This window comes from Pleurodeles waltl, chromosome 7 (assembly GCF_031143425.1).
Source record: "Pleurodeles waltl isolate 20211129_DDA chromosome 7, aPleWal1.hap1.20221129, whole genome shotgun sequence".
In the NCBI taxonomy this organism is placed as follows: Eukaryota; Metazoa; Chordata; class Amphibia; order Caudata; family Salamandridae; genus Pleurodeles; species Pleurodeles waltl.
Window position 1 is genome coordinate 142,361,882 of NC_090446.1, and position 25,826 is coordinate 142,387,707.

General features: G+C 41.7%; 2 protein-coding genes and 1 long non-coding RNA gene across 8 annotated transcripts in view; 2 read left to right on the top strand and 1 right to left on the bottom strand.

Moving 5' to 3' along the window:
- The window catches only part of FAM217B (family with sequence similarity 217 member B), a 130,736-nt gene extending 119,124 nt beyond the window's left edge, over positions 1 to 11,612 (bottom strand). The window contains exons 1-2 of one of the 6 annotated variants that reach the window (XM_069243411.1): positions 11,474 to 11,612; positions 10,610 to 10,652 (exon numbers count right to left, since the gene is read on the bottom strand). The gene's annotated coding sequence lies outside the window, so the exon portion shown is untranslated. Of the gene's footprint in view, positions 1 to 10,532; positions 10,572 to 10,609; positions 10,653 to 10,747; positions 10,947 to 11,473 lie in introns of those variants that run through there. The other 5 variants (XM_069243412.1, XM_069243410.1, XM_069243409.1 and 2 more) reach the window with 5 other exon arrangements.
- The window catches only part of LOC138303888 (uncharacterized), a 141,709-nt gene continuing 126,718 nt past the window's right edge, over positions 10,836 to 25,826 (top strand). Inside the window, exon 1 of the long non-coding RNA XR_011205462.1 lies at positions 10,836 to 10,911. This is a non-coding gene — a long non-coding RNA (uncharacterized lncRNA). The remainder of the gene's footprint in view (positions 10,912 to 25,826) is intronic.
- Positions 11,680 to 21,921, top strand: PPP1R3D (protein phosphatase 1 regulatory subunit 3D). The gene has a single exon (XM_069243415.1). It carries the CDS (start codon positions 12,766 to 12,768, stop codon positions 13,699 to 13,701), a length of 936 nt encoding a protein of 311 aa, XP_069099516.1. The 5' UTR covers positions 11,680 to 12,765; the 3' UTR covers positions 13,702 to 21,921.

Genomic DNA, 25,826 nt, shown 5'->3' on the forward strand with positions numbered 1-25,826 from the left:
TGCTTACCTTGCACCCTCCAGATTGCACAGAGCAGGTCTCCGGCCTACGGCTGATTGTCCCCGCTGTATGAGCCCTAAAGCTGATTTTTTCCATATGGTGTGGTCATGCTCGGTTATCAGTACATATTGGAAGATGATCTCGCGTGAGGTCTCGTTGATTCTGCAAGTTGACGTGGCGCTGACACCATTGACATCCCTATTAGGGGTTATGGGAGAATCGGGACTACGTAGAGCAGAACGTACCTGGCTGGGGGTGGCATGCCTAGTGGCCAAAAGAGACATCGTGGCGGACTGGAAAGCCACTATGGCTCCGGCCCTGACCAAATGGAGGAGAGGAATGGACTGGTGTGCCCAATGTGAAAAGCTCGTATATGAGGTTAGAGGGTGTCCGAGTAAGTATAACAAGATCTGGGGGAAGTGGGACGGAATGACATTTTAACCCCCTGGGATGCGGACCGACATATTGGAAAGAAGAACCCTTACACACTCCACCAACTCCTTTGGAGGGAAATGAGACACATACGTGGCACGTTGGTATTGACATGTACCGTCTATCTACTCAAGGTGCTGTCTGGGGCTTTGGAGCTGACCACTGTTTGGTGCCCATTGGCGCCTTGTTACTTTATTTTTAGTATATAATTGTATTGTTTGTTTTGTATTACTTTATTTTATTGCAAAATCAATAAAAATTCGTTATAAAAAAACAAAAAAAAAAACTCTGAGTAGTGTGAAAACTGTCCAATGAATATTCAAGAACATGGTGTGAACTAGTAACCACAATTTACTGGCACACAATGATTACACAAGAATTGATTGACCAGTCTGTGTTTTTTCTCTAGAAAAGCAAATAATACATTTATTACGTACACACTACTTAACACTGCCAGTAATTTACAAATATACATAAGGTTAGTGGAATTACCTTTGGCAACATTACATTTAACCCCTACAGGATCATGACCCCAAAAATCAGGGCACTGTTCTCCATACACAATATAGCACATAACCATATAGGAGAGTGTCTCTTTAAATCAGGTCAGTGTTACCTCACGTAAAGACCAGTATCACATATCACAAAACTTAATTCCATCACTGAATTCAATACCCATAATCCTCCTGCACTCATTAGGATTATTCAAGCGTTGCAATCGTGCTCACATTATCATTAATAAAGCATTACAGCCTTTCAGGAACATGTATTCAATAACACCTTTAAATAAAGCACTGTTCAAACCTCTGTGAATAACACATTTAAATAAAGCATTGTTCAGACATTAACCATATGTCTGTGCGTTTTTTAACAACTTTAGGCCATCTAGGCTGCAGCCATAGAAACAGCCCTAAGGGGATGCCGCAGTCCCAGCTGTAGAGCTAAAGCTCCAAACTTGAGAGTGCTTAAAAATGGAAGAAATTCCTAGGTTGATCCTCCTTTCCTTGACCCTGTCAACTTAGGGTTACCTTTTAGAAATCACTTGGGCTTCCTTGCGAGGGGGTGAGTGGGCAGCACTCCTGCAACTCCCCCATGCACTCCTTTACTCAATGGTGGGACCCCTGCAGGGCATTAAGGGGCGTTCCTGCCCAGGAGCATGCATGTGAAATGAGTGGCTCCAGTCTGTTGTGACATGCAGCCTTGTGTTGCATGGGTTTCCTTTTTTTTTCTCCTTCCCTCTTTTTTTTACATTTTTTTGTGGGTGCCCGTTCTGACGTGGGCACTCCCCATGCCTTCATTTGTTAGGGGAGCCCACTATGGGCTGCTTGGTCAAATCCCCCCAGGAGCAGCATAGTAAGTTTGCTTCTGTGGTGGCCATCCTGCTTCCCCCAGACACAGGAATGGTTGGGGGAGTGTAGTGGCACTCCACTTCTCCATTCTCTTCCAGGGCCCAGACGCTGGGTCCCAGGCCCCGCATGCTGCTCTGGGAAAGCATGACTGCCCCCCTAGTTATAAAAAAAATGCCCCAGGGGTTGGGATCTCTAGGCTTCCATAGCTTTGGGGAGGGGAGCCCATCCACGCCCCTCATAGAATTGTAGGCACAGATTATCCCTCACACTGACCCCTGGGCCCTTGCCCATCCCAGAGTTTTAGAACCTCCGGCAGTGGAGCTCCACTCGCTCCTGGCCTCACCAGACCTCAAAAGTCAAATCCATTTCCCATGGATATCTTGGGCCCCATTGGGCTATTTTGTGCAATCTTGGGCTCATTTGCTCTCAGGGGCAAGCCCTAGCCACTTGGTGCCTTTGCCTTAGGCCTCCTAGCCTGTATGGCGGCACTCCTCCTGTCCTCTAAGGTGGCACAGTTTGCTGGGAGCTGGTTCCACTGGCTCCCTGTGCTATCCTTTCTCCTGTTTCTCCTTTGGTGCATCTGCTCCTCCTGGGTGTAAAAGTCCTATTCTTCCCACAACTGTGCCTCAGGGGATGTAAGGAGACCAGCTCCCCTGGTCCTGGGGGAGACCCACTAGCCCTGGGGTCAACTCTAGCCAAAGTCTTTAGTCCAGGTGGGCGTCAAGGGGTTCCTTCTTCCAGTTGCCCATGGCTGCTGCCTCCAGTCCCATTGTCCAGCTCCAACAAAAAAATGTCTCTCCCCTTTGTGAAAGACTTTTTAAGGAGGGGCAAAAGTTCTAGAAGCCAGACACCCGTGGCCAATCCTAGGGTGCCATACCACATCTCTGCCCTGTCCTAACCCTCCTGCACAGCTTGCTGGGACAAATAAGGATAGCACCATCCAGGAGTCTGTAGTGAAATGTGTGTTTTGACTACTGACTTTGTGTTGCACCACTTTGCACCTGGCCTAGCTGTCCAGTGTTCACCAGTTACAGACTCCATTTTGAATTCAGTTTAGACTTAGCTTCATTCTGCCTATTGACTTTATCGTAGCATTAGACACTGCCATGTTAAAGGCTGCCTGTAATTTTCCACAGTGTAAACTGTGCATTCTGTCTTGTTCTCGTATTACTTCCCACAAAGGGCTTTGGCTGATAAGAATGTACTCAGACGGCAGAGAACGGCCTTGCTTTGACTTGGCATCCTGGGATTGTGGCCAAATCCCAACGTGTTATTTTCCAAGCATACCTAAACTAGCCAGCATGTTTGAATACTTCTTGCGCAACAGGAGGGGTTTTTCCCATAACGCTCCTTCTTTGGTTTTTTTAAGAAATAAAACAGACCCAGTTCGACAGGAGGAGATTCAGAGACCTCAATCAGGATTCAGACGTCGGATGCCTGATATAGATTTCCCATGAGGGTAGAGATCTCCCTTTCTCTTTCGCAGTCGAACAGGTTCATTGGCTTGATGAAGCACCTGACAGGCCCTACGGTGATGCATTTATATTATTTGCTTTGCATTATAATATAGATACATATATTTGCTATGTATATTGCAGTGGAGATTCATTCATGTATGTTTTCATTTGATTGCTATGGCTATTTTTAAACGTGTGCTTTCAACATGCTAATCTCCTTTTAGGAACCTTGCGTAGTGAAATAATAAATGTCTTCTTTGGACTAAGAAGTGCATTCCAGAGATTTTTTTGTCAGTGTATGAGTATTTCAGCTCGATCATTAGTGAAAGGCAAACCAGAGTCACGGGTCACATCTCCTCTGGGGGTCTCAGTTTTGCCACTTGCTGATATCACTACCAGGACCTTTCCAACCAAAACTTCAAAGAGGAGCCCCCTCCTATATTGGCTCTAGAGGTCTGGGCTTGGTCCTTTGTTCAGAGGGCCTGGGCTATCCCATCCTAGGTACAATGTGACAACTACATGATGGATGCAGATTTTTCTCCACTTCAGTTCCTACTCAGGAGCTGAGTGAACCACTGTTATTTGCTCCCTTTGTGTGGAAAAGTCTTTGTTCCAGCTTCCGGGGAGCAATTAAATTAACTTGGCCTAGCAGGCTGACAAAAGGACTGCGATCGGATTCTGAGCTCAGCCAGAGAAATATGAAAACTCCTGGATGACCCATAAGATGTACAGATACCTTCTTGGAATTTACAGATTTGATCTTGGCATACATGTTCCACTCCGTTTTGATATGTCACTGGACTATGTAGGCCAAAGGGAAGTGAAACTGTTCTCCAAGGCAGCTCCTTCCTGTGTGTATAATAAATTGTCACTGCAGACAAGACAGTAAACTACACTGACTTACTATATACGTGTCCACTAATATTTAAGGCCTATCCCAGGTCAAGATCCAACTCTGCAGAGTTTCAGCATTTCCTCAGTGCCAGGCTACCGTTATGCAATTACTGGGTTGCACACAACAGTAGTCTCACATGAGCAGCCCTAACATGTGCACACGTGCTCACTTGTAACAAGCCAAGTGCCCCTTACCCTCGCTGCGGCCTCATCTTGAAAAAGGCAAACACTAGTTGTAAACACACACAGTCTGTTTACCATATACTTACAGTGGGTGAGTCACCACTTGTGAAACTCACCCACAGTAAAAGGGCCAAAAACCAGGTGATCAAAAAGTGAAAAATCCGAGCGGATTACATGGCAGAACCCATTTCGTTACAAAGTTGAAACAGTTTAATCATTAACTAAAATTCATCAGTTTCCATCCCGCACAAAGACTTAGCGTCCCTAGTTTCAATAAATGAGAAAGTTCAATAAATACAGTTTCCAGAGAAGTAGTCTCAAAAAGCTCAAACCAAAAAGTCACTGTATCTACAATAAAGGGACTTTAGGAGATGATGGCAAATGAGGAGATCTTCAACAACAATTGTCGAACCAAGAGCTTAGGATAGATTTTGAGTCAGTGCACTAAATCGCACTGCTATCCCCTTGGAGTAAATGTAAATGGAAGGTAATTTTAAGTTTGTCATGGATCCATCACTAACATCACACTCCTCTAAAGGGGGGATCTATTCTAGCAGTAGAGCCCAAAAACACAAAACATTTTTATTGGTTAATGCAGAAACCCAAAATTATAGCTAAGTGGGAGAACAACATAAGCGTCATCATGGAAATTGAAAGAACAATCCATGACATTGTTATGTAGACTACAACAAGTCATGTGTTGAGAATGATTAGCTTAACTATTATTTCAAGAAGCATGGTGGACAGATATGAAGTGCTGGCTGGAGAGATAGTAGGACGTTAGACTAAGAAAACAGCAATTACCCAAAAAAAGACACACGCATAGTAAACTACGGAATAACAAAAGTAACAATCCAGATGACCACTGGGAAGAAATGCAGGACCTTATGGCCCTAACCAAATGCCTGAAAAGGAGAAAAAGTATGTTCATGGATGACACGCTTAAAGAAAACTTACAAGATGAGATCATTTGTCAGACAACATCACTCATAAGTCCCTTGTATTCTACTACTACCAAGTGAAAATGGATGATTGGGATTTAAAATTAGAATCAGTTTTAGGGAAGATGCAATTCACCACTACTCACCAGTTAACAATTAAACAATTATGGGAAAGCTAATTGGGACAGTCTGTGACAACAGATCTTGTGGGGTTTACCAATGAAAAGCCACGTTATCATCATCAAAAGGGGTTGTGGTTTGCCAAGCTCAGTGTGCGATACTGTAGGATTTCCCAATCTGAAAATATGTTGGAGTTGCTTTTAATCCCCTAGGTTTTGGACCTTTGCAGTTAAACAGTGTGAGAACAAATATGTTCTTTACAAACTACTTTTCCTTAACTCCCAGTTTAAAATTTAATGCTTTTGAAAATAATTATAATTTTATTTGTCAGATGACTGTATCTAACTTGGTCACTTAACTGACCCTCTTGAGTACTTACAAGCCTTGTGAAAAGTATTCAAGCTACATTTGACATCTGCAAACACCGCTTTCAGGGGATGACCTTAAGGCTATTCTTTCTCACTCAGTAACACAGAGACTTAACATTCCTCAAAAAAATATAACTTAAAATAAAACCACCTGCGTAGGCCTTCACATTGTGCACTGTGAAGATAAAAAAAACTCTAACACTATCCAGAATGTATTAATCCTCAGAATACAGCCTAATATAGGACAATAAAACAATGTTGAAGAAACAGAGATGCATGGCGTTTTTTTTTAGTTTTAGTTACCCACTGTTCGCTCTAGAGCTATAAAACTATTTGTCTCTGGAAAGCTTTGAGGGTGGGTTTCCACTTGTTCAGTACCTTACTGGCATAGCCCGTATTTTATATCAACGATAATGAAAATATTTTGGGAAAACAAAACAGCAAAATCAAGGACTTTGTTTTATTAAAAATTTAAATTATAGCAAATACATAAAGAAATCACTTCAAAAATATTGTAGCTCTTTCTGAACTGTTTCTAAATGAGTATTAAATCAAACAGAAAGAGAATTGCCATATTAAGAAAAAAAAAAGTTCACTAAAATGTGGCCATCGTGGCACCTCTCCTATGTGTGTTGGTTAGCAACAAACATCATGTAGTATATGATCTAAATTTAGAAAGCATGATATAAGGTATGAAAGAGGTTGTGAGAAAATATTATTTGAAGTTTATTATATACTCAAATCACAAAAGCCTTTCCACAATAACATTTAGTGGCAACACGTGTTCTGTGATAACCAATTGCTTCACAGATATATTAAAGGCTTTGCTTCACTTTTCAATAAAGTAAGAGATAACTATTATGTATGCAAGAAATAATAATTTTATTGTAGGTGTTCAGGGCACTCCTTCAAATAGAGGTTTGACACTGAAGTTGCAGGTTGGCATGCCCCTTGCGAATTTCAGATTTGTAAAAAAAGAACTCCTAGCTACTATTGTATTCTATAGATCCAATTGCGAAGGGCACACTCTAAAATACAGACCTACTTCAGGGCAAGAGAGAGTTCATGCTTCTCAGTCATTTCAGTAATTCCATATTTATTCTACTTTGTGTAGTTATTCAAATGATAACAAAGCCACATATGCAGCATGATGTCTGTCACATTTCTGGCATAGTAACTGTCAGAAATGCTACTGAAGATGTTCTGTAATGTCAAAAAGGAACGAAATGCGTCCATTGTTACGCTTTGATGAAGAATAAAGAGAAATTGTAACTGACAATTTGAACTGTTTATCAATCCGTTACATTTTGCAGTGTGCCCTACTCCATTTGGATGTACGGATTGTTTCTGCACGATTTCAATGCTATTGCTAGCAGCAGAGTTCCGGTAAAAGGAGCACCTCATGGCAAAACTTATGTAAAGGACTAATCTTTGATGTGCTGAGTTCTCGCTTTAGCCACGGCTGCTTAAATGGGGTGTCTATACTAATGCAGCCTAACTTAATTTAGAAAGCGCACCCATAACACTTAAAATAATATAATGACTTCTCACATAGCTATCAAGTTTCCCAAACATTACTGACAAGCGAAGCAAATAACTCTCTAGTTGCCCTGAAGAGGCAATTTGTTATAATGGAACAAATGGTGGCACTTGAGCACGTTCCGATCTGAATATATAAAGGAATCTCAATGTATATTTTCAAAACCTCTTTTATCGTGGCTTAATAAAAAAGAATATCAAAGAATGTACACAAAATCGTATACAGATACTAGCTCCTGGCTGTTTTGGGGAAAAACGCAAACAAGTGGCCGATATTTTTTTTTCTTAGGATGGTGGCGACTATTTGAGGGGGGAAATGCATTTGAGAGGAATCATAAGTACACATTCAACCCAAAATAAGACAGCAAGTGATTTTTTTATATTTTTTTTAACTTGGGCGGTTGGGGGCATAGAAGATTACCTTAGCTACCTCTATCGTGTCGTTTCCAGTGCAGCTCACCTGCTACAATGACCAATTTATTTAATGTGAAAATTCGTGTGGATGAACGAGTGTCTTTATTTATTACGTGAAAACATTGCTGTGCATTATATGAATGTCAGCATAAAGCGGATGGATCTATGTAAACAAGCGTATAGATGTATATATTTTAAATGTATGTATATGCTGGCGTCCCTAAGATTACTTTAAGTATGTAGCAAAAGCACTACATAGAACGCACAAATTATCCTACGACCATTTCTCTACCCTCCTTGTCCCGCGCTTAGAGGCTAAGTTTAACAAGGGTCTTACTATCGGCACGCTCCCACCCTCCCTTAGGGAGTCAGTCCTGGTCTCCCTGTTTAAACCAGGTCACGACCCCACCCTACTATCATCATACAGGCCAATCGCAATTCTGGGAGTTGACTACAAAATCTTAAGTAAATCCTGGACGAACACTACCTATGAGTCCTCCTCGCCCTGGTCCATTCCAACCAGAAAGGATGTATCCCAGGTAGGAGAACATCAGATGCCTCTTCCACATAATGAACCAGGCCTCCCTACGATATCCGCGAGCCCTCTCCCTAATACTAGACTTGGAGAAGGCCTTCGACTCCTTATGCTGGAACTACCTTTTCGAAATTCTCACAGTAGGCATTGGCCCCAGGTTCCTCACCTACACTAAGCTATTATAAACTTGCCCAACATCCAGGGCCTGCATAGGTTGCTTAATCTCGCCTGCATTCCCCGTACAGCATGGAAATCGACAGGGCTGTCCACTCTCAACCATCCTATATGCTATAGCTATGGATCCCCTGATCATCGTCTTCGTCGGGAGGGTCAAACCTGGGGCATCCGCCTGGATGGCACCATCCACGCTGTGTCCCTATATGCAGAACACCTCCTCCTATATGTCCGGGATGCCACACTCAATCTTTCCCCTAATGCACTCAACTTTCACGAATATGCTACTGCCTCAGGCCTTCCCGGTAATTAGCAAAAATCATGTGCTTTCCCTGTGTCAGGACAGCCCCCCCACAACTCATATCCATGAGCGGGACCCCCCTGAAGTGGACCACAGAGGCGGTTCTGTACCTGGGAATCCACCTCTATCATAACCAGGATGATCTATTTGAGGGGAACCTGTGCTGCGCACTCATTGCAATCAAAGCACAGATGGGATTCTGGCACAAACTTCCACTAGCTCTCACAGGCAAGATTGCACTACCTAAAATGATCACCCCCCCGAACCTCCCTCCCCACCGCCTCCTCTATCAATTCACCAACGTCCTGGTAGTCACTAGTCTGCGCTTTTCCCAAGAACTAGATCAATTACTTGGAGAACTCTTCTGGGATGGGGGGCAAGGTGAGTAACCCTGCGTAAACTCTAGCTACCAGTGGGGTGAGGGGGGCTGGGTGGTCCATCCTTCAAAAATTACTATCTGGCGGCTCAGCTCCAATGGTTCTCCCGATGGTTGGCGGGCAGCAACATCTATGATACTAGCACAGGCGGAGGACCACTGCCCCTCCATGTTCTACGAGAATTTCGGCACCCTGCCACCCATCACCATCAATCCTGGTCCCTCCATGAGTGGGTGGCTCGAAAATGCATCACAAGGATGTTACAGCTGACGCGATATGTCACCACAAATGCCCTAATCACCCCCTCACAGACCTCCCAGGGACCCTTTACAGCCTCTCAACTCGCCGAATGGCATATTTGATCCCTATTTAAAGTGAGGGACCTCTTCCACAATGCGGAACTCTTATCATTCAAACAGCTCCAACAGGAACTCACTATCCCCTCTAGCCAATTCCTAACACACAGACATCTACTAGCGACCCTCCAAACACTCTGAGCATAACTGATTAAGAACCACCGACACACCAAGATCCACACCCTATACAATATGTGGGAGGGTCGCTATCTCACTACATCTATGCACACAGCAATCAGAGACCACATCGGATACCCCTTAACATCCCTCTGCCAAATCTGGGAAGAAGATCTGGGCCAGCTCCTACCCAATTCCTAATGGTCCACAGCACTGGAGTCACCACAGAGTTTCCAGAAATGCCTGCTTCAAAAACATACAGTATACCTTCCTCCATTGTGCATACCTAACACCAGCTCGTCTAACCCGCATGCTCCCCATGACCCCACTGACATGCCCGAGATGTCAATCCCCCTCAGCCAACCTTCAACATATGCTACGTGCTTGCCCAACCATAGCAACTTTCTGGCGCGATGTATACTCCACCCTAGCTACGATCACAGAACTCTCAAACCTCAACACATGGGGATCCACAGACCTACACATTTACACCCGACGAAAAAAAACAAAAAGTCAGAGCTCAGTTTGCTAACCTTGCTCTCTTATTAGTCAATTGCCTAATCACTATGAACTGGCGCTCCCCCAAAACTCCCACTCTCTCCCAAAGGGAGGCAATGCTCATCAGATGGAGCACTGCAGAAGGTGTTGCCCAACACTGGGAGGAAGCGCGGTGAATACGTAGGTGCCCAATCGGGCCCACCTGGGATGCCATGATGTTTCAGCTCCAGGGATTAACTGCTGAGACAAGCCCCCCCCCCCTCCCCCCTCCCAACAGTGAAACCTAGCAAATGTATTTGATTGCCTGCTCCTTGCCAGACTCATGGTCCTACCATCAAATACGCATTATCCCCCCACTCGTGCCCCATTCCAGTTATACCAACTCCTCTTGCCTCCAATTATTCACTTCAACGCCTTCTCCAATTCTGAAACCTGCCCTCGGCAATACAGTCAACCTTCTACATTCACCCACCCCTCACCACTTCATCCTCGCGCGATGCACCCATCATCCACACTGTTCTTGCTGCATTGAAGTGGTTTAGAAACAATTGCTTACCCTTTATATCCTGCTTAGACTGTACATGTTGAAATGACTGTCCCTGTTGGTTAAAAAAAAAAAAAAGGAAAAAAACGAATAAAAAATTGTTTTACTTTATAACAACAAACGAGTTATCATTAGTGCTATATGGCATACATAGCTGGACAAGAAGACACAGTGTAATACTGACGATCAGCCCGCCTTCTTATACAGCCATCTCTTGCCTGCATCATCCGTTGTTTCCTGATCCCAAACGCACTGGATATCAGCTGAGACGACGATAAGCTCTAGACCACGCCCCTTCCATCTTCCCTAGACAGGTAACAGTAGTCATGGGAAAAGGCTTTAAATCCTGTCACATGAACAGAAGATGTGTTGCGAAATTCCTACTCGGTAGCGGTAAATACAATGGCTACCGCTAAATTGATGTTTTTCATTATGCCTATTATATTCCAAATTAAACTACCTCCCATTGGTATCTTTGTTTTGGAAATCATTTGGGGCAGTAACACTCGATGGTCCCACAATCCTGTATATAAAGTAGCACCGATCATGTCTTAATTAATACATATATTTTTCAAAGTATTTCGAAGTGATAACTGCACCCGTTAGATTTTGGCATCTTGTTACCAAGTCTCCTCAAAAGGAATTACCATTTTCCAAGATGGCCGCCACGTTCGCGCTATTGCACGGTATATCTTTCAAGTTTAGCGAAGCTTGAGTTCGCTCTCGCTACTAAAGTGTTAGCTATAAGCGTTTTCGAAGGGAATATTAATTTATTGAGTAATTACATTCGAGTTTGAGAAAACGCGTGGTCATAATTATAATTAATGGAAAGAACTATGTTTCCAAGTATACTGTCATAATATCAAGAAGTCTCACCATCACACACGTAAAAGCATATTTCAGTTTCCACGATCTTCCCCCGACTTCCGTATGCTTCAGAGTATGACTTAGATATGTTTATATTGTAACCTATTCATTGTTGAAAAGGGGGCGCGCTAAACCTGCATGCACTTGTTTTCGTTCTTATTGGCCGGAGGACCTAGCTATCAGGATGACGTCGAACCGTACTTTCATTTTTAGCCGAGGTGAACTTAAGCGTCAAAGTCAACAAGGCGAGAGCTAAAGGAAACTTCCGGAATCAGCTGTCTGCCTAAGAATTTCTAGAGTTCCTCCCTTCTGCCTGGAGTGACGATAATTTGTTTCTCCGCCTGAAGCCTCAGAGACAGTGGCTCGCAACCAAATGTGAGATACCTGAAGCTACACGGAGAGCTGCAGCATGACTCGGTTGTACACGTTATGCAGTACAGATCTTATAGGCAACATGTTATGCACTGCTGATCAGTATATGAAACACGCCGCGCCTTGCTGATGTTAATTGAGAGTCCACCGCTACTCTGGATATGAACCAAAAAAGGCGCTTTTCCTCTGTGCTACTGGGTGCACCGTTTTTATTTACTCTGCTGATCTGGTGTTGGAACACGCCTTGCACTGCTGCTGATCGTGAGAAGGGATCCGTTTTGTGCTTCTGATCTGGGTATGGGACATATCTTGCACTACTGATCTAAGTACGGGACATATCTTGCACTTCTGACCTGTATGTAAGTCGCACTCTATGCTTCTAATATATGGATGCAGTAAACCGTGAATTGCTGCCCAACGTGAATCCACCTGTGCACTGATGAATTTGTGAGCGCTACTGGTCTGAAACTGACTGTAACATTGCACAGCTTGTGAAGGGCTGGATGCAACACTTCGTAAGTGATCTAGGTGTATCGTAAGGCCTAGACATAGCTTATACTATGTACTGCAGATTTGGGGCTGGATGAAACAAAGCATGCCCTCCCGATATGGATGACAATGTGCACTGCTGAATTACCACTGGAAGTTTGACATTTTGGACTGGGACTTACATCAATACTATACCGTTAATCTGAAAACGGGTATTTCACTCTAAGCAGTACTCATTTTACGGGGTGTACTTACTACGTTGAGCACCATATTATTGGTCCGGCACATGATACAACACATTGCTTGCAGGGGAGGAATTTCACATCCACCTTGAAGTGATTATCCGACCCAGGCTACTTGCATTCACGATTCCAGACTTTGATTGCACAACGGAAAGTAGATAATTCAGCCTTTGTTACTGTGCTTGAGATTAGTTCATCATGGCACGCAGAATTAATTCGCTTGTTTCAACTCCTACTTGCTATAAAGAGCAGATCCAATTGGCCATGCCTCGAAATCTGAGCTACATTAGTGATCTCTACAAAGACGTGCGGCTGGCTGATGGTTTTGGATCTCCCAGATCTGGTAGCGGGTCATCAAGAGAGGGGCCTCCACAGTCTCCTCCCACCCATCCTGCTGGAGCTAGCAAACCAGCTACATGTGACCCAAACCTGCGGCCCATCATGCGCCGCAGAGCCCGATCCCTCCCCAGCTCTCCAGAGCGGAAGACCTTGAGACGGTGCCATCCCTCGAGCCGCTGCTGCCAAAGAGTTCGATTTGCAGATGCCCTTGGTTTGGAGCTTGCAGAAGTTAAAGTCTTTAATGTTGGAGAAGACCCCTCAATCCCTTTGCATGTCCTCTCTAGGCTTTCTATCAACTCAGACTTGTGCTGCGGTAGTGCATTGGACCTCGAGTTCACAATGCAGTACCTGCAGCCTGACTTTTTGCAGCCCGTTGACAGTGCAGACTTTGCAGAACGACTCCAGCGGCAACGGATCTGCTTGGAGAGAGTAATGGGAGGCTCAGAAGAGCTGGGCATCGCTGGCACCATCATGGTTTTGAACTTGGACTTTGTTAAGGGAGTCTATGTGAGGTACACATTCAATGATTGGCGGAGCCACCAGGAATTGGAGGCAACCTGGCAGCAGAGTCGCAGGGATGTAGTTGCTGGGGACTGCGACATGTTCTCGTTTTGTCTCCCAGTGCCCCCATTTCTTCTCCAGCTGTGCTCAGCAGTCCAACTTGCTCTGCGATACAAGGTGGGCGGGAAGGAGTACTGGGATAATAATCAAGGCAAGAACTACAGCTTTACCTGCCAAAGCCATGCACTTAAGATGCCCAAGGACAGTGGGCAGAGCTGGATCCACTTTATTTAACTTTTAAATGCTACAAATCACTTGCCGGGTGATGCTCCTTGTTAACAAAGTGCAGGATATGGAGACAATGCTGATGAGCTCTAGCAAGTTAACACAAAATAGAGTGGCACAGCACACAATAGAACACCCCCAGTGGAAAGTGTTGTTTGTGAAAAGAGATCAAATTATTTTTGTAAAATAATGAGTTTGATAACCTAGGGCCAGATGTAGGAAAGGATTTGCAACTCGCAAACGGCAAAAACTGCCGTTTGCGAGTTGCAAATTGCATTTTCCTATGCAGAAATGCATTCTGCGAGTCGGACCGACTCGCAAAATGCATTTCAGAATCGCAAATAGGAAGGGGTGTTCCCTTCCTATTTGCGATTCCTAGTGGTATGCAATACCATTTGCGACCGTTGCAGTTACCATCCACTTCAAGTGGATGGTAACCCACTCGCAAATTGGAAGGGGTCCCCATGGGACCCCTTCCAGTTTGTGACTGGACCCAAAAACATTTTTTCAGGGTAGGGAGTGGTCCAAGGGACCACTCGCTGCCCTGAAAAAATACCAAAACTAAAGGTTTCGTTTTTTTTTTTAAGTGCAGCTCGTTTTCCTTTAAGGAAAACGGGCTACACTTAAAAAAAAAAAATACTGCTTTATTTAAAGCAGTCACGAACACGGAGGTCTGCTGACTACAGCAGGCCTCCATGTTTGCGAGTGCCCATAGTCTGTATGGGGCCGCAATTTGCGACCCACCTCATGAATATTCATGAGGTGGGTCATTGCGACCCCATACCGACTCGCAGACGGTGTCTGAGACACCGTTCTGCATAACCTTTTGCGAGTTGCAAATAGCGAGTCGCTATGACTCGCTATTTACAACTCGCAAAATGTTTCTTTGCTACATCTGGCCCCTAGTTCTGCACAAAACAGACAGATATTTCTTAGATGAATAAGGAAGTAAACATCAAATCAGTTAATCTTGAGTGCTGTGAGACGACCATATCTTGAAACTGTTTTTAGTGGTCAGTTTAACTACATATACAATCAAATCAATGGAGAATTGATTTGAATTTGCCGGGAGAACATGTCAAATGGTTAAGTGTCTGTAATTAAAACGCCACATTTTAAGGGTTTATAGTACAACTATATGAAAAAGTATCTAAAAGCAATGCCTATGACCAGTGCTGTGAAAAAGATATAACATGAATTGTTTATGGATTCGTTTTCAAGCATGTCATCTCGCACTGTAACTTGTCACCTGGAAAACTAACCAAATTCTCAGAAATATGTGACCATAACTGATTAAGTTGGAACTGTGTTTAAGGCAAATTTAAAAATGACTCTTTTAAAAGCCACTAGGGTAATTTTGCAAAAAACATTCAGAAAAATTGGTCTAGGAGCCTTGAGGTGTGCTAGGCAGTTCAGGGAATCGATGCCTCTCTTTTTTAGCACATGCCCTATATTGCTTAATTAGTGCATGGTATATACTAGTGACGTGATCGTAATGTACTGTTTATCACAATTGATCAGCTGTGGGGACAGGGTATGATTCAATGGTGGTGAAGCCTCGAGTAGGTCATGATTCCCCGTGTCACTCAAAAATGATGACAAATTTAGAAGCTTTTAGGTATAATTTATCATATTAGATGGTCAGTATTGAGTTAAGTAATGGATTGCACTATAGTTATAGATGAGTGAAGGCACATGTATTGCTAAATTTGTTTCAAGGAACTCATTTTATTGAGCCACGTTTATTTTCACTAGCAGGGCATAGACTTCTATATTTGCGTTATCCTTCATAACACAACGAAGCAATATGGAAAGCAATACTTTCAAATGTCGTACTGAAATTGATTCCCTTTAAGTTTCTAAACATTTACTTTTATTTTCCTTTTTTAAATTGATGATTGCAAATTTAGATTAGATCAGCAAACCTTTGTTTTGCATATAACCACTACTTCAGGCTACAGTCTGCCTATGAGCCAATCTCTTTATCTCTGATTATTCTTTTCTGTTCAACAGCATATCTAGTCACATACAAGTCATCTTAATATGCAGGTAAATAACACCATAAATACCATCTTGAAAAAGGATACATTGGAAACCTATCCAGATAAATAAAATGCATCATTTCTGAACTTAAAATAATTTGAGTTCAGTTTGACCTTTTGAAAGTTTTGTGCATCATATACCTCCCTAGTACTAATGAAGATAATGTAAATTGATACAGTCAACGTCACAGTGTGAGGATTTGGAGGGAAAATGTTGAAGGAAGACTACTTTGAACCCTCTTTTCATTCTCCGTCTCGTTTTCTCTCTTTCACTCACTTACTCACTCATTCACTCACTACGTGGAGTGTATAATAAATGGCTGCCTTCTGTGATATAAGTCGTATTGACACAGCAAGACCCAGGAGGTCCTGAACTTTGCTTCAGCATAGTTCATGGATAAGGCAAAGGTTTTTCTCATTGAGAAACTTTGTAACCTGAGAAATGAAGGTTGAAAACTTGCCAAGGTCAGCTCACACATCAAAACCAGACAAATAGCCTGTACAACTGTATCTGCATGTTTGAGGTACTACGACGGAAGCACTAACGGCCTTTGTAAATGTTCTTTTAGAGGCTTACTTTCAGAAACTGACTTCAGGACTCACCGCCTCGGATGGGAGTCTGCTAACGGTAATACAGTAGTTAATCAGGGGTTAGTTTGATTTTTACCTAATTCAGTCAATGTTTGCTAACGTAACCAGAATGTTCAACTGATACCTACTACAGTCTTAAGTCTGCAGATTTGTCCATGGATGACACTAACGACCTCCTGTGCCAAGAAACTGGACTCTAGTAGAGTGTATGAATTGTTTCATCTCTATTGACTTGCCTTGCAGTGAAAAAGCAAAGCAAATTGTTGGTTTGTGAGGGAAAGGGATTGAATCCCTTTACACATTTTTGCAGGAATTGTGATACTTAAATGTCTGTAAACATAAAGGGTCATCCGTTGAATGTTATGGTTTGTCTGTTACCCCTTACATAGCCAAAATCAAGTAATTTAAGTGCTATGCGAAACATGATAATGGGCCTCTTGTGTGCTTGAGCATCTTCTTAGTAAATCAACAAATCACGTTCTGATGTACTTATGTGCTGTTCATACATTAGGTGTGAGCTTCTGAAAGTATTTTTGAGGGGAAAAAGAGCAAGCACACTGTTTAAACATTTTGATGCCAATTCTTTTTGGTCTGGTTTTACAGTGCAGCCGTCAGCAGACATTCTATTACCAATGCTTTGATTATGCAGTGGGCCTTGTCTTCTCTCAGAGGAGTATTTATATCTCACCTCTTTCTATTGGCTGTATCATTCTGCGTCCTATGGAGTCCTTTCAGCACAGTGCCCGAGGGACTAGTTTACATCTAAAAAGTACATTCAGCATCACATTACATTCTTTCTCACATAGATGCATTGTACACACAAATATATATATTTTTTTCTTCAACTCAATGTTTTTTTAAATGTTTCAGTCGGTAATCAAAATGTAAGCTAGACCTATTGGCACTGTCAGTGTTTGCTTTAAAATACTAGTCAATGTTTCCTGGAGAGCAGATCTGCTTAGTGTAAAGAATTTTCCATGGAAGGCATTACGTGTATCAAAGCGGTTACACAATTACAGAAGTAAATAAAAGCAAATGAAACATACTGTAAAATGTGCAAGGCTCTAATAAAGTTGCTGACTGTTACTGAGCACAAAAGGTGAGCAGTTTCCTGTATTAGAGATAATCTGTTCATACAGTTGTGCTGTTTCACAGCAGAGCCACCCTTTTATTGTTTTGCACTATTACACTTGATTTGCTGCAAGCAGTACTTTTGTGGACTTGAATTACTTAAAAGTTTGTCTGCTACAAATATTTCAGAGTTCACCCCAGCCTTGTTTAAATACAGATTCCCTATTTATGTTTTTTTATGTAGTTATGTTGTTGTGGGCATACGTTTGCACACACTGCAAGAAGATGCTTTTCCACCAAGTAAAACTGTAGGCAGTGTACACTGGGGAGAGCATGTACATGTGAGGGTGGATTTAGTGAAAGGTGCCAAATTGACAGAAGCAGATAGTGATGTCGGTCAGAATTATGCCAACTTCCTCTCGCTTGCCCGTCATTTAATTCTGCCTGCTCTCTTCTTCTACAGTCCTTGGCCCCAGAGTTGAGACTGCCATTGAACCATTATACTTGTGCCAGATATGAACCTGGTTTGTATGATGTGGACACACACCTATCGTGAACTAGGTGTTAATTGAATTTATGAACCCCATTCGTCACTTCATAAAAAAGGCTTGATTTTTTGTTTTCTTAACAACCATGAGTATTGTGGTAACTCTGTGGCAAATCATAGAGCAACCCCACCAAAACTTATGAAACAACAACCTTTCTCACTTCAGCCTCCTTTCTCTGTGTCACGGTGGCTTCCCTATGCTCTTCATTTTATTTTTAAGGTTCGTCTGAGGGTAAACTTGCAGAGTTGGTCTTTAGCCACTACAGCTTGGTGTAAAAGTTTCTTTTCAGAGTTTGTCAAGAATAATTATTTAGATGTGCATTTGCCTACCTTTTGAAGCGTGATTAGCATTTTACACAGTATACTTCTACCATATGTATGGTTCAGTGCCGCTTACAGATACTGGATGCCTGTTATCTTGGAGGCATTGTGTGTATAGCTTTTCATTTGTGTAGCACAGACATATTCTTTTCATTATTCAGAATTGCACAGGTTCACTGCAACCCCACTTGGCTTGAATTCCTTTCAAATACCTATCACCTACAGATATTTTTAAGTAAATATGAATTCTCTGTGCATGTTATTTTGTGTTCGGTTATAGACTTTTTATTGAAACTTTACTGTTTCAGAGGTTGCTTCGTTACAGCGACTTTTATTAGTGTTCAATATCGCTGCTTGAAAAGGTGTTCATTTTAAGTATTTTACAATTGATGAAAAGCTAAATTAAGTGAGCATTTAGAAAACATTATGTGGAGCAAACACATTGGCATGGATAACACAAAATATTTTCTCTCAGATGTGTAAGAACTAGTGACAGCATACGTTGGGTAGAGACGCAGGCCTATTATATCTTTACAATGGAGTCCTCCCAATTCATGATGGTATTGTGTTAAGTTGTGTTTATTGACTTGTACATTGCCTGTTGTTTTTTTTTTTAATGGATAAAGCATTTTCTCTGGCATAGGTCCCAGGACATGCGGTATGCCAACAGCCATGGGAAAATCTAAAGACCATGGGACATCGCCCTTTACCATAGTTCAGGAAATGGTCAGGCTAGATGAGCCTTCCAGTTCACAGATAAAGCCAAAGTGTGTGTGTACATATGGGTGAGAAATAACACCCTTCTTCAAATCCTTTGCCAGTCCACAATTAAGAATTGTCGACCTTTCTTATTAAGCATGCTATCATGCATCAGTGACTAGTTTCCTCTGCCAAGGAGGCCAGTGTAACTCTCTTCCTTTTTATATACACACTGTGTGACTCTGACCCTATTATTAATGCGATTGCACAGAGTGAGTGCCAGGATTGTTGTAATCCAGTAGTCTGTTAACTGACTCAGCCACAGACACAGAAGTGCAGCACTCTTCATATTATTCAGGGTAAACATGATGGAGCTTAAAACACAGAGCATCACTTTTCAGGGAGTTACTTTGTGATGCCATTGGGTGCTCCGAGATCTCTGTACCTAGTTCCATATGGAATTTCTGGCAAGCATTAGAACTAAGTCAACTTGTTCTTAATAGCTATTGAGTATCCACACCATTTGTAAAACCTTGTTTTTTTTTCAAAGTTCAAATCGCACTGTGATTCTTTAGCCATCACAAACCTTAACAGAATAAAAGGAAATAGTTATGTATAGTTATACTTAAACATTTAGCTAGTTTATGCATTTTTCTATCATTTTATTAATTTAAATTTGATTTTACCTCACAGATTAATTGGTTAAGAATTGAGAAATGAATGTCAAAATACTTTTGCAGTACTTTTGAGGTTATACAGAAAAGTACTTTGTATGGGAGTTATGGGTGTTGATGTTCCACTGTCACTAATTCCACCTTAGACTAATGGTAATGCTTGCTCAAAATCAGAGTAACTCTACTTCAGAAAAATTGTAATGTTTCTTCAAATTGACTACAGAGTGGTACATGTATCAATTAGTCATTTAGTATTAGTGCATTCATGCATTGTCATTCCACCAATTAGTTGTGTTGATCAGCACTTGCTTTCTTACCCACTGGGCAGGCTGGTGACATCTTGTCTATGCTTGATAGGGGAATCACCTATATGCAGTATTAAAGATTGAAAAAGGCTATTGCAGACCATAGAGGTTTATAATATATACAGATGAAAAAATTGAAGACCACAGGGAAGCCATAATTTCTAGTTTTTTTCATTATGAATGACTGTTATATTTTGATTTATTTTACACAGCAGTTTAGCACTTTGAAAATGTAGAAATTAATGAACAAAATGCACTTTTTTTGAGTTATTGATAATGCTGTGTGAGAGATGTGGGGTTTACGTTATTGCACCATCACTAATCCTTTCTTAAGTAAATAGTAATATGTGCTAAAAGTGATTAGGCGAATAAATGTTTATTATTAGTCTGTTAGTTGCACACATGGGCAACCAGTTACCAGAGTTGAGTAGTTTGTATTTGGTGCACATAGCCTGTCTGGTACCTTCCTACTTAGAGTTTCTTCACTTACTGTCACCTGCTTTGGGTTATGATTTGTAATAGCAGTATTATATTTGTGCTTTGGAGGTCTTCTCGAAGTGGTTACAGGCTGGAATATTTTACTCGAATGAGAATGTGGAGTTTCCTTTATAGGAAACTTAATTTTGACTGGCCTGCCCACTCTATTGCTCGGTTATCGGTTCAAAGTGACTGGATAAAAAAAGCTGTTTGTATGGTGATATTTTAGGTCGTGGAACTGACCTAGTTCAGAACCAAAGTCACCATACTTGAAAGAGCGCTGTCCTTGCTATCTAGACTGCCCTGCTGACAAAATTGCTGCTAAAAACATCACAGCAATAGTAAAATAAGTTACCAAGATTCTGAGGCAAATGTGTGTCCTATTTTTACAATATGGTATATTTATGAACACATTAAAGGTGTTAGTGTGAAAGTCAATATAAATATATTTAAACTTTATGAGATATCACAATATAGTTACTCAGTAAGGCTCAATTTCTGTAAATAAAAGTGTTTGATCAGCAGTGAAAAATATGCATAGTAACAACTTTTGTTGGTATTAGTGTGGGCAACAACGATATACAAAGAGCTGTATCATTAATGTAAGGACATGAGATACTCATGGAAGAACATATGTTTTATACTCTGTTTCTCCCTAGGTACTTTATTCATTGTATTGGAACACACTTACCTTTCCACAGTGATCTTAATCCAGTGTAGTAAGTCACAAATGTATAATGGTTGTTGACGCAAAAAGGGGCGTTGGGAACTCCATCTTGGAAAGTCCTTTAAAGAACAATTTAGCCTCCATTTTAATGTAAACTGACCTTTTCCTTACTTTCCTGTTTCTTCGCTAGTCTGTTTTTAATTTTTTTTCTGTGAAGAATAGAGTTTTCTTTTTTCGCTGGTGATGCATGATACATATAAGGCGTCATCAGGAGATCTCTGTCATCTTCAGTAGAAGTCTAGAGTAAACACACAATAGACTGTCATCTCTTCAACAAGCTAATGCTAAACTCGCGTAGAAAAGCCAGAGTTTTCACTTTGTACGTATGTGGGCAAACATATCACAATTAAATTGTGCTGCTCCACCTGAACGTACACCCTTTGCTAAGAACATCAATGGGTGTATTGGCATGCTTTGTGTTGTTGACGGGGTTTTTAATATTCAGTATCATTTAAAATGCAATGTTTTGTATGCTTGATAGTGTCTCACCTGTGGTCTCCTGAAGTTTTTAATTTCAACTCCCTCTGCAAATGTATTTGATTTCTTGGTGTCTTTGTATGGTAGAGAATATACTTTCTGTTTGAAATACAGATTTTTTTCTATATGATGTAGCACACACTTGATGTTCACAAACGATACTGGCTACTTACCCATTTGCATGTGCATGGCTGTTTCTCAGTGTAAACTGCAGTGTGGTTGAATGAGTCAAGTGCAGCTTGCTTGTTAAATAAAATGCTATCCTCCACTAAATAAATTGTGTTATTTCCTACAAAAATTAAGTTTGTTAAACTTTGGTGTGTCTTTGCAGAGTGGGTATCTTGAAGCACTTACAGGGGTTCACAACTGCTGCTGAAAGTTCTGCATTGTATTGTATTGGGTGGCTCATAACAATGTTTACAACCAGACGACAAGAGCCCATTCCTCAGACCACATAGCACTGTCTAGTGTGTGAGTTAAAACTTGGCATGATTTGAGGGTGCATGCAAATAGAAGTTTGTTTCTAGGACAGCTGTGGATTATGTTAGTTGTTTGCCAGAGTGGATATAATCAATAGTCAACATACGCAGAGCAGGACAATGAGTCAGCCCTCCCCGCCATGCTTGTTGCTAGTGTCATTTACATTTTGGATCATCCCACATACATGCATTGTGTGTTGCAACTGTCAGTCATGATAGACGGAGTTTTGTTTCTTTACCCAACTCTGACCATTTTATTGGTGCATTAAGAGTTTGAGTCATTTAGGCAATGCTTCCATTGCAATGCATGGATTGTGAAGTGTCTTTTCACTGCTTTTGAAACACATTGCTATCTCACATGCCTATGCTCCTATCACATTTATCAGACAGATAAGCATGGGACCACTGTAGTACATCCAGCCTGAGCCAGATTCCCATCATGCAACCCTGAACGTTTCCATTCAGAAATAATCATTTTCTGTTCTTATGCCTATCTGCTGTGTTGGTGAGAGCCACTCTTTAGTATCTGATATTGCATGTGTTGGGCTGGAAAGCACAGATCCAGTGTTGCTAAAACACACGGCCTAAGATTTAACCTCTAAAGCCCAGCCATTGACCCTCAACACCACTGCACTATTACATTGAGTGCCACTCAGAATGCCAATGCAGCTACATACTCAACTTGAACCTTGCTCCCCTCACAGTTCTGCTTTTGCTGGTGCCACCTCACCTTGTGGGCCCACATACTGCTGTTCCAAGCTCTTGTTCATCCCACTGTATATATATTTATGTGGAATTTGTATAGTGAGAGTTAGCTGTCTTCTTGGAGTAGAAGTCGACTGTTAATGGATTGTGATGTAGTGGTCTTTAAAGATGTGTACCCCCAGCCCTACTGTAAGTGGTAAAAGGGTTGGAGTGTCCTGAGGGATACAGAGATGTTGTTCCAGATCCTGAATGCATAGAGTTAGAAGGACTGTTTCCAAATGTATTTTTCTTTTTTATACTTGTTTGCTTCCAGTATCATGGTGTCCTGTTCCAAGGGCCACCTGAGATGGTGAGTTTGTCAACCTAACGTGTTAATACTGGCTGTGATTGCTCTGTAAATGATGTAGGTGATTTAAAAAAATGGTCAAACGTACTCATTGTTTGTAAAAAATAAATAAATATCCCTACCCACTCTATTAGTGGCATGCTTCGTTTGGTTACACCCTTGTATATTAAATACCAGGATTTGTTTGACCTCAGTATAGGAAACCCTTAGATATTTTTTTGTAGGGGATTTAGAAATTAATAACACCTAGTGGCTAAGCCTCTGTCACTTTATTTTTAGTGCCACTGGTAAGGTTAAAAATAAGATATATGGAGTACACATATTTTTTACTTTACTGATGGCATTCAAAATAGAAGGTTACCTGTGTAGCCACCAGATAGTTTTAATCTCTAGATCCCACTACAAAAGAAATTTCTAAGTGGTCCTTCGAGTGTGGTCGAGCCCATCCTGGTAATTAGTGCACCAGGATGAGATCAGATGAAGTACCATGCCACTCATAGAGTGGGTGAGGGTCATTTTTCCACCAAAAGACTGAGTTTCACCATTTCATCCATCAGCCCTCTACACCTGGCTTGTAGAATATAGGTTTGATACCTTTGTGTTCTGTATGTTACCTGGGAAGCTGTATCCACAGACTATTCTCAGTCCTGCCATACCCGAAGGTGATTATATGTTTTTTTTTAAATGGTGCTGTCTGGCAAGGGGATCCCGTGGAGTTTCATCTGCGTGCGGTTTATTTCAGGCTGTTGGTGAGATGTGCTGTGGCTTGCAGGGTGCACTAGAGTTGGGCCAGTGTTGAGTAAAAGAGGCCATGGAGCAGGGGCTTTAATCCATACAGATGCAAGAGTTCATGGGCTTTCACAGCGAGTCCTGTAGTGAACGGTTTCACTTTCTTTAACAGAGATAGTTGGTCTAATATAATTTCATCATATCTGTCGCATATAGAGCACATGTAGTAGTTTGTTGCAGTCTGCTGCATCTCCATGTCGCAGGCCTAGAAAATATGCTGGAAAATAATGAGTGATGGTGAAAGTCTGGGCATGCAGTGAATATTTCTAACTTATGGTGCAAACCTGAATGTTGGCACAAATATCATCATGCATAGATTATTAATGAGTGATAGAGCAAACATCAGGATCTATTGAGAATTAATGGGTAAATATCCAAATATGAATATGCACCGAGGATTATTATGTGATGGTGCAAATGTGGGTATATATGTGGTTCTATACTTTTTTATTACTCCATGCAAAGCTGAAAAAGCATTCAAAATAATCTGAAGGGGCAGACTTAAACCACCCGTAAGGATTACTGAACGTTTAGGACTAATGAAGGATGGTGCAAATAGGAACACGCACTAAGGAAGTAAGGACTCCTGGATAATAGGGTAAACCTACCGTGCATAATGGTGGTAATTCTTAAAATAGCCTCAGTATTCCTGGCGAAACTGTGCTGTCTTGAGTGGCACTTGTCTGGCAAATTAGGGTAATAGTTGGCTCAGTAGTTTCCCCCATAGTGCAATTTTAGCAGGTCAGTGGTAATTCTTTAGAAATTGTGACTATCCTGGGAACAATGGTGTCCAGCACTAGTGCGATGATAAAACTGGCATAATAATGGCAATTCCTCACTTTTGATAACACAGTCACTGCTGTCAGACTTCAACCAGTAGGACTGTTGTCTCCATTCATTAATGCGATTATTCTTTTATTCATCCATCTATGCACTCACTTTTTTGGCATCCATTAATGCACTAACCCATGTATCCATCCATTTCTGCTTTCACCGTTATTTATTTATGCTCAGCCACTCACTTGCCAACACATCCATTCTCTCACTTATGCATCCAACTGTTAACTCATTCTCTTATATACCTACTCACTTATTCCCCGCAATGGCATACTAACTTACCAATAAATGAAGAAGGACTTTCACTTGTCGGTTTTTCGGTTTGAAATCATCACTCATTGCGCTTGGTTCAGAACCCCATTCAAAGAGCCAAGGGGCAGGTCGGAGTTACTGGGCCCAACTGTAGGGGTTAAGTCTTTTTACTCCTGATGTCCTGGGGTCTGACATGCTATGGTCATAAGCAACTGGGCAAAAGTCCTACCCCTTACCCCTTAGGCACTTGACTTCAATGGGAGCGTGGGATGAGCAATCCAAGGCTTATCAGAGAGAAGGTAGCTGCTCACAGGCTCAAGACTCAACATACATTCAGGAATCCCAGTAAATTAATGTTCTGCTAGGTTCTTGCTTTTATGACTGAAGTAGCATTTGTATACGAACACAAATTGAAATATGACAAACAGAAAAATATACACAGCCTTTTCTAGGGCTGGTACTGTAGCATTGTCTGGACAATGTCTTGAGTCCCACATCCTTGCCTACTGGCAGTGGTTATTCCCCATATATGATAAGTAACAATCAGGTTTGGCCCTGCATTCAAGTCCGAGTCTTAGGAGTTCAAAAGTAGATTTTCAAAGTGTTCAGGCACTGTAGCCCTATGAGGCACAGCAAGCTCTCCTTGGTCTCTCTGTTTTGACAGTCAGTCTTACTTGCTTACACTGGTGTTGCAATGTGGAAGTCTGTGAGAGCATTCAGCACTTCAGCGTCACGTTTGACCAGAGTGGTTACCAGCGATGAGTGGTAGTCTCGTCGCTGTAGGCAAGGAATCTG